General features: G+C 45.9%; 1 protein-coding gene across 1 annotated transcript; it reads left to right on the forward strand.

Annotated features, from left to right (window-relative positions):
* Positions 1-2,229: 2,229 nt before the first annotated feature.
* On the forward strand, positions 2,230-6,399 carry LOC122045598 (respiratory burst oxidase homolog protein B-like). Its single transcript, XM_042605878.1, has 10 exons — positions 2,230-3,116; positions 3,223-3,382; positions 3,462-3,510; positions 3,603-3,716; positions 3,780-4,598; positions 4,744-4,955; positions 5,044-5,146; positions 5,238-5,308; positions 5,496-6,043; positions 6,138-6,399. The coding sequence occupies exons 1-10, from the start codon at positions 2,453-2,455 to the stop codon at positions 6,245-6,247; spliced, it is 2,850 nt and encodes a 949-aa protein (XP_042461812.1). The 5' UTR covers positions 2,230-2,452; the 3' UTR covers positions 6,248-6,399.
* The last annotated feature ends 2,197 nt before the right edge of the window (positions 6,400-8,596 follow it).

An 8,596-nucleotide genomic window follows, 5' to 3' on the forward strand; every position in this document is an offset into this window, starting at 1 on the left:
CCATGCAGTCCTGGAAGCTAATTTTAGAAATTAATATTTAATTGAATTTATAACATGGGTGGATTTGGATTAATAATGTTAAGTATCGTTTGCGATCCAAGTCTAAACCATTAAGAACAGATAAGTTAAATTTGGAATCAATAATGTTAAGTTCCGTTTGCGATTCCTAATTTAATTTTTAAAGAACACAATAGGTTGTTAGTAAAGGTTCAGGTCTTGTATAAAATTTTTGTACAGGGGAACCGGTATGATATTCCGCATAGCAACCAACAGCTGACTTGCCGTTTCCTCTTCTTGTATTTTAATATTAAAGAGTTTATTTAAAATAAGGTCACGTTTAGTTACCTTGGCGTCACTTGTTCCTTCATGTAGTTCGACCACCTTGTCCCATAATTCCTTCGCATTTTGGTGTGGGCCCACTTGGTTCAACTCTTCCCTCGTTAGTCCGCATTGTAGCATGTTGAGGGCTTTGAAGTACGTTGATGCTTTCTTTTTCATGTCCAGTGTTCACTGTTTCGGATCTAGTGGATTGCCAGAGTTATCAACTGGTGCCTTGTATCCTCTGGTGACGCTGAACTACTGGTCGAAATCGATCTTCAGATACACCTCTATTCGCTTCTTATAGTAAGGGAAATTGTCACCATTGAATAGAGGGAGATAGACTGTGCTGAAACCTTTGATTTGAGATATTTTTTTTTCTTTGCATACAAAAAAAAAATAAAATAAATCCCAAGACTTGGTCTTGGATTAGCAGTGTGGGAGAAAGAAAGAAATTTGAACTTGCAAAAAAAATCTAAAAAGACAACAATACCAGTTTGGATTGTTTCGAAAAACTTATAGCCGAAAGAAAGAAAAAAAATTAAAAAAAGATTTCATCCCCTTGTCTGATTGGTGGTTGCACCAAACCAGAGTGGTACCTGCTCTGATACTAATTAGAAGAAAAGTAGTAATTAGATTCTATCTCACCGAGACCGGAATCTAGTCAAGATCTCAACTTAGAGTTCCGAAATGGTTCTATGTTGGATCGGTGCCTAAGTTCCCTAACCGGGAACGCATCCTCACCAAGTCACTCTCCTCTAGTGACTTACCTTAACTTACCTGCCAGACGTCCGGTCAGTCCATCGATCCGTCTGGACTTCGTGCCAACTATCAGGTCAGTCCGTCGACTTAGCTGGACTTCGTGTCAGACATCCGGTCAGTCCGTCGACCAGTTTGGGCTTCGTGCCAACTATCAGGTCGACCCATGGACCTAGCTGGACTTCGTACCAGACATCCGGTCAACCCGTCGATCAGTCTGGACTTCTCTTGCACACTTAGTTAAAGTGTTAGATCACAATCAAACTAACTTAACCTACTTTGTCATTCATCAAAATCTGGGTTAGACCGTTAGTGCTAACCACACCAACAAAATCTTCCTCTATCCAATAGGAGTTCTCCATAATTCATACACTATCCGACATATTCTGACATCTGACATTATCTGATCTCTCATCATTACGGAGGTTATGAAAGGTAGTATAAAAGGAGGAAACTCTCTATTGATCAGGTACACGTACATATATGCATCTACTTCATTCCTATAATTCGTTAGGCTCCCGGTCTGACTTGAACGTTGGAAAACTTTTACCAAGAATCTCTTGTCTGGTTTCGGACGTTAGCACTCCTGTGTGATTGGTCTACAGTGTGCATAGGTCCTCCCCGCCTTCAACGTTATCGCCCCGTTACTGACATTTATATCTAAGTCGGTTTCCAAATGGGATCTCATATCTAAGTCGGTTTTCAAATAGGACCAATATCGGGATCAATACTCTACTTGAATACATAAAGTATAATTTGATTTGACTCGTTTACTGAGAATACTCAATCTTTTGTTCTTGTTTGCATCTTCTTAATAAAGAATATTATATTATACAGGGGTTCGAAGTAATTATGACAAGTACAAGAATATAGTTAGAAGCAACTCCTCTCCTTAACCACTACCAAAAAGGACAAATAATAATCAAAGAGAACTCTTCATCGTAATCAGTGATCTGTGTTTACTATTGGAGGAGTAATCAGTCACGTCTCAGCGCCAAGTAGCAGCCGGCCAGCCGAGAGCCTTTCCAGTCAAACATCGCACCCACAGCTGACGGTGGACTTTCTTTGCTGATGTAGATAGAATTAACCTTACCTACCACCAACAAAGTTATGAAGACGGACCGGGTTTAAGTAGTCCGGTTCAGTGAATCGGCCGGTTCGTTACTCGGCTTGAAAAACACTACTTACTCCAACGCTGGGTAGTTATTTAATTAATTAATAGGCAGGATAAAGTGGGCAGCAGCAGAGCAGCCACGGCCTTTCCGTCGCTCCGCCGGGAGCGAAGCCACGATTTTGCTCCTCCGAGTTGCTGCTTCTGCTTCACCTTCGGTTTCCGTGTAGATATTTGGAGGTTGATGGAGTCGTTGGGTTGGTAATGAAGGCTTTGGTGGAGAGTGGAGGCTCAGGCTTGAGATCGGAGATGAGGAGTGTGGCGTCGAGCGAGGACGGAAGGGGCGGCGAGAGCTCCGTGGATGGGATCGAGGCGGAGAGCCCAGGAGTTTCCTTCAGTGGACCCCTGAGCAGCCCGCTCGACAGCCGAGGGGGCAGGAGGAGCCCCACCCGGTTCAGCCTCCCGGCCTCGCCGGCCTCCTCCTTCGGGAAGGTGAAGAGCGATAAGGACGAGGAGGAGGAGGATGAGACGTATGTGGAGATCACCCTGGACGTGCGCGACGACGAGGTGGCATTCCACAGCCTGAAAGCGGCGGCGACAGGCGGCGGGGACGCGGAGGCGGACCCGGAGGTGGCTGCGCTGGCTAGGGAGCTGGAGAGACGCGCCGGGCTCGGGAAGTCGATGATGCGCACAGCGTCGTCCAAGTTCAAGCAGGTGTCGCAGGAGCTCCGGCGGCTGGCGTCGTTCACGCGGCGGCAGGGGCCGGGGAAGCTTGATCGCACCAAGACAGCCACTGCGCACGCCCTCCGAGGCCTCAAGTTCATCAGCAAGGCTGAAGGTGCCGCCGGATGGACGGCCGTCGAAAAGCGCTTCCAAGAGCTCTCCGTTGACGGCATGCTTCACCGCTCTCGCTTCGGCCAGTGTATTGGTCCGTTCTTTATCAAATCCCCTCTTTTTCTTCTCCTCTAGAAAGAAACGTTGCTTCTCAACGTTGAACTTGATTAAAAAAAACACTTGAAATTTTCGATCCACAGGAATGAAGGATTCCAAGGAGTTCGCTGGGGAGCTGTTCGATGCATTGACGAGGAGGAGACACATTATCGGCGATAAGATCACAAAATCTGAGCTGAAAGAGTTTTGGGACCAGATTTCTGATCAGAGTTTCGATTCCAGGCTTCAGACCTTCTTTGACATGTAAATCTGAATGAATCCTCTGTTTTCAACCTTTCGCAACTTTGCAAAAAAGATCGTAATTCGTTCATCCAATGCACAGGGTTGATAAGAACGCAGACGGAAGAATCACAGAGGAGGAAGTGAAAGAGGTAAGCGAGCCCAATACTCTGAACTGAGCACTCGAACATTGCCCTATCAATTAATAGTTAATTGATTCAGCCAACAAACAATTTGCAAGCAGATTATCTTACTGAGCGCTTCTGCGAACAATCTCTCTAAGCTTCAGGAGCAAGCGGAGGAGTACGCCGCCCTGATCATGGAGGAATTGGACCCGGACAATCTGGGATACATTGAGGTAAAGCAGAACGATCAAATGCTAGCCAAATTATCTTGCTACTGACGGAGATGATGATTTCAGATATACAACCTGGAGATGCTGCTTATCCAGGGACCGAGCTACTCGGCGCAGATCGGCACCACAAACAGTCGAAATCTGAGCCAGATGCTGAGCCAGAAGCTGAGGCCAACAAGGGAGCCGAATCCCCTGGTGCGGTGGTATCGTGAAGTGCGTTACTTCCTCGAGGACCACTGGAAGCGGGTGTGGGTGGTAGCGCTGTGGCTCTGCGCATGCGCCGGCCTTTTCTGCTGGAAATTCATCCAGTATCGGCGTCGGGCAGTGTACGACGTCATGGGCTACTGCGTCTGCGTGGCCAAGGGCGGCGCCGAGACCCTTAAGTTCAACATGGCCCTCATCCTCCTCCCTGTCTGCCGCAACGCCATCACCTGGCTCCGAGCCAACACTCGCCTCGGCAAGGCCCTGCCCTTCGACGACAACCTCAATTTCCACAAGGTCATCGCCGCGGGCGTCGCCGTCGGAGTCGGCCTCCACGCCATCTCTCACCTGACGTGCGACTTCCCGCGGCTGCTCCACGCGACGGACCAGGAGTACCAGCCCATGCGGCCCTTCTTTGGCGACTCGCAGCCCGACGACTACTGGTGGTTCGTGAAGGGCACGGAGGGGTGGACCGGGCTAGTCATGGTCGTTCTCATGGCCATCGCCTTCACGTTCGCCACTCCTTGGTTCCGCCGCAACCGCCTCCGTCTGCCCTACCCCTTCAACCGCCTAACCGGCTTCAACGCCTTCTGGTACTCCCACCACCTCTTCGTCGTCGTCTACGTCCTCCTTATCGTCCACGGAACCTTCCTCTACCTCACCAAGGAATGGTACAAGAAGACGGTACGCGACCCCATAAACCGGCAGCTGCGCAATTCAGCCTCGTTCTAATTAAAAGAGAGGATTGTGACTGGATAAGTCTGGTGATTTGATCCGGTCAACCCGGTATATTCAATGGTTCTCATTTACTGATAACATCAATTTGCAGACATGGATGTACTTGGCGATTCCGTTGATCCTCTACGGCGGCGAGCGGTTGATCCGGGCGCTTCGGTCCAGCGTCCGTCCGGTCAAAATTTTGAAGGTGGCTGTGTACCCGGGCAACGTTTTGACTCTTCAAATGTCCAAGCCTCAAGGTTTCAAGTACAGAAGCGGCCAATACATCTTCGTCAACTGCGCTGCTGTCTCTCCATTCCAATGGTATTTAATTTCTAAGACATGGGCATACCAATCATTAATCTAGTTAGTTCTCCATGAATAATTGCTCTTGCCGTCCGTCCAAGCGCAGGCACCCATTCTCCATCACGTCGGCCCCGCAGGACAACTACATCAGCGTCCATATACGGACAATAGGCGACTGGACAAGGCAGCTCAAAGCCGTCTTCTCTGAGGTAGACTAAGCTGGACTTTTCCATGGCGTAGTTAATAGTAGAGCTTCGAGCTGCCTGTAGCTAGTTTCATTATCTCGATGGTTATCTGTAGGTGTGTCAGCCACCGGCAAGTGGACAGAGCGGCCTTCTGAGGTCGGATTACGACAGAAGCAGCAGCCTCATGTAAGCAATTTAGATGGTCGATAAGACCGGCTTGCTATACGACAAATAATTTAGAGAAAGAATATGCTGCTCTGTCTTTGACAGTTCTTCTGATAGGAATGACAAATAATTTATCTCTTGCCATCGATCGCAATCGATCGATGTCTATGAGTTTATTACTTGCTCAACGCAGTTGTTGGCTTTGCAGTTTTCCGAAGGTGTTGATCGATGGGCCTTACGGTGCTCCGGCCCAGGAGTACAAGAAGTATGAGGTGTTGCTGCTTGTGGGGCTGGGCATCGGCGCCACGCCCTTCATCAGCATCGTCAAGGACATCGTCAACAACATGAAGCGGCTGGAACCCAAGGAGAGTAACGACGACGGATCCTCCTCCTCCGAGCGCGGGGAGGGCGGAAGCGGACACGCGTCATCGTCGTCGTCGTCGTCGTTCAAGACGCGGCGGGCGTACTTCTACTGGGTGACGCGGGAGCAGGGGTCGTTCGAATGGTTCCGGGGGGTGATGAACGAGGTGGCGGAGACGGACAAGAAGGGGGTCATCGAGCTGCACAACTTCTGCACCAGCGTGTACGAGGAAGGAGACGCCCGGTCGGCGCTCATCGTCATGCTGCAGTCGCTCAACCACGCCAAGAACGGCGTCGACATCGTCTCCGGCACCCGCGTCAAGTCCCACTTCGCCCGCCCCAACTGGCGCAACGTCTTCAAGCGCATCGCCCTCAACCACCGCAACCAGCGAATCGGTCCGCACCGAATCACTCCCTTTTATCCCTCCGATCAAACATGAATATATTCTGCAATGTCTCATCCTTCATTTTTTTTTCAATCTGCCTGTAGGCGTGTTCTACTGCGGCGCCCCAGCGCTGACGAAGGAGCTCCGGCAGCTGGCTACGGATTTCTCACGGCGGACCAGCACCAAATTTGACTTCCACAAAGAAAACTTTTAAAAGTACTCAAGATCAATGTATATCACCCAAATCGGAAATGCCTTTCGATCCGAATAAGATATTAAGTTTATTGACGACGAAAGAGATTGTGTATTGATGGAGTTATACATCATTGGCTACCAATAATTCAGGTGAGAATTTTTTTTGCATTATACTTTGCACGAAATATATAAAATCTGTTTTTTTTAATAGTAAAGGTGAGTAAAAATTTAGTTAAATTAAATTAATTCACCAAACGAATTGAATTTAAAAATTTTGTTCAATTATTTTAAAAATTTAGTTTTTTTTAAATATTGATTATTCCAATTAATTAATTTTGATGTTAAATCTTCTAATTTGGTTAAACAAGTAAATAGAATCTTAAATTTCTAAATCAGAAAATTTTAAATTAAATTAACTTAATAGAAAATTAAAATTGATAATAAAATTAAATTAACTGATATTTTAGTTTGATGAATTTGATTAATTCTAAAAAAAATGATTTGTCAATTCCGATCCGGTCGTATCAATTCGGCCATTCGATGTTAAACCGATGGCCCTTAGCTGGTATAAGAAAAAAATAGTAAATTATTCCTGAGAGTGGCTGGTGATGTGAGCACATCAGTGGGGTTCCAACGGGCTCCGAATGAGGAGCAAGAATGAAGTCCCATGTTATCTGTCGGGTGGACCAAATTAAAGCACTGTAATCATGAGGATTCACAAATAATGCACTGCAAGTCATACAAATAGAGAAAACTTTTTAAAATCCATTGAGATCTGATCGAATAAGTGAGAAAGGCAGGCCAAAGGCAATCGCTGTCCTCGTCGAAAAGCTAAAGAGCAATCTGCTCCACACGTAGTGACGCACCGAACCCTCCAGAAGCATTGCCCTAGTGCCACACCATTCACAGCACTGAGAAGGCAGGGACAGGGAAACAGTTGGAGACAAGGCCATGACTTGCAGTAAAAACCAGGTGCACAATTTAAAAGAATTTTAAAATTCAATTGTTCTTCTTCATGTGGCAAAAATGATTTATTCATCCCTAATATTTTTATCAATATGTCCCTATGTTAACACGGAAAAAATAAATTACGGATAACTACTAGTCATTAATACAGGTGGTAAGATATTATTATGTGAAAATCGACAATAGACTTCGGATATTATCCGAAGTAATAGGTAGATAATTATCGAAGTAGACGCACGTGAAGTAAAAAGGTTAATTTATTACTTCGCCATATAATTATCGAAGTCTATTACTGGTCCAAAATTGATTTAAAATTGAACCATTTTCGAAGTAAAAAGACTCTATTACTTCATCGAGATCAGCAAAAGTACCGAAGTGGTTGATGATATATTACTTCATAGGTTATCTTAATCGACGAAGTAAAATATATATACGACTTCATAATTTTTGTATTTTGTTATAGTAAATGTTTAATTTTACTTCTACATAATTGAGCTTGGTTGAAGTGTTTTTTATTGTATTACTTCATCGTAGTATAGAAGTAATAGTATTGTCCGCCGTACAGGGGAGATGCTGCCGAAATTTCTTCAGACAAAGACTCCTCCGGTTGAAGAAGCATGAGAAGAACTACCCTGTACATGATCTGAAGCTTGTCGCCATTATTTTTGCCATGAAGATTTGGCGACATTATTTATATGACGTTACATTTGAGATTCTCACTGACTATAAGAGTTTCAAATATCTGTTTTACTTAGAAGGAACATAATCTCAGACAGAGGAGGTGGATGAAGTTCCTGAAGGATTTTGATTGTACCATTAGCTATCACACATGGGGAAAAGCTAATGTGGTTGCCGATGCACTTAGCCGGAAGTCTAGAGGGACTTTAGCTTGCCACCGAGTTGTGGTCACAGACTGGTTACCATGGTTGCTCAGTCGTCGATCAGGACGAGGATCCGAGAGCTCTAGGCTGTATTTGCGGGTTATTTGCAGCCAGATAGCTTCCGGGTAGCAGACCAAGTTCACACGAGACGAGGAGGGTACTATATACTTCCGAGGTAGATTATGCGTACCGCAGTCTCATCCGGTCTTATAAGAGTTACTTCCGGAGGCTCATCGCTCATGATTTGCTGTCCACCCAGGTGGTACCCGTGTGTACCAAGATTTGAGGTGTTTCTATTGGTAGAACGACATGAAGGAAGACATCGCGGATTTTGTAGCTAGATGTCTCGTCTGTCAGCAAGTGAAAGCCGAGCATTAGAGATCTGCCGGCTTACTTCAGCAGATTTCTATTCCTGAGTGGAAATGAGAACATATTACTAAGGACTTTGTGGTGAGTTTGTCGAGGACATGACGAGACTAAGACGCGATTTGGGTAATCGTTGATCAATTAACCAAATCCGC

Source organism: Zingiber officinale, chromosome 2B, assembly GCF_018446385.1.
Source record: "Zingiber officinale cultivar Zhangliang chromosome 2B, Zo_v1.1, whole genome shotgun sequence".
In the NCBI taxonomy this organism is placed as follows: Eukaryota; Viridiplantae; Streptophyta; class Magnoliopsida; order Zingiberales; family Zingiberaceae; genus Zingiber; species Zingiber officinale.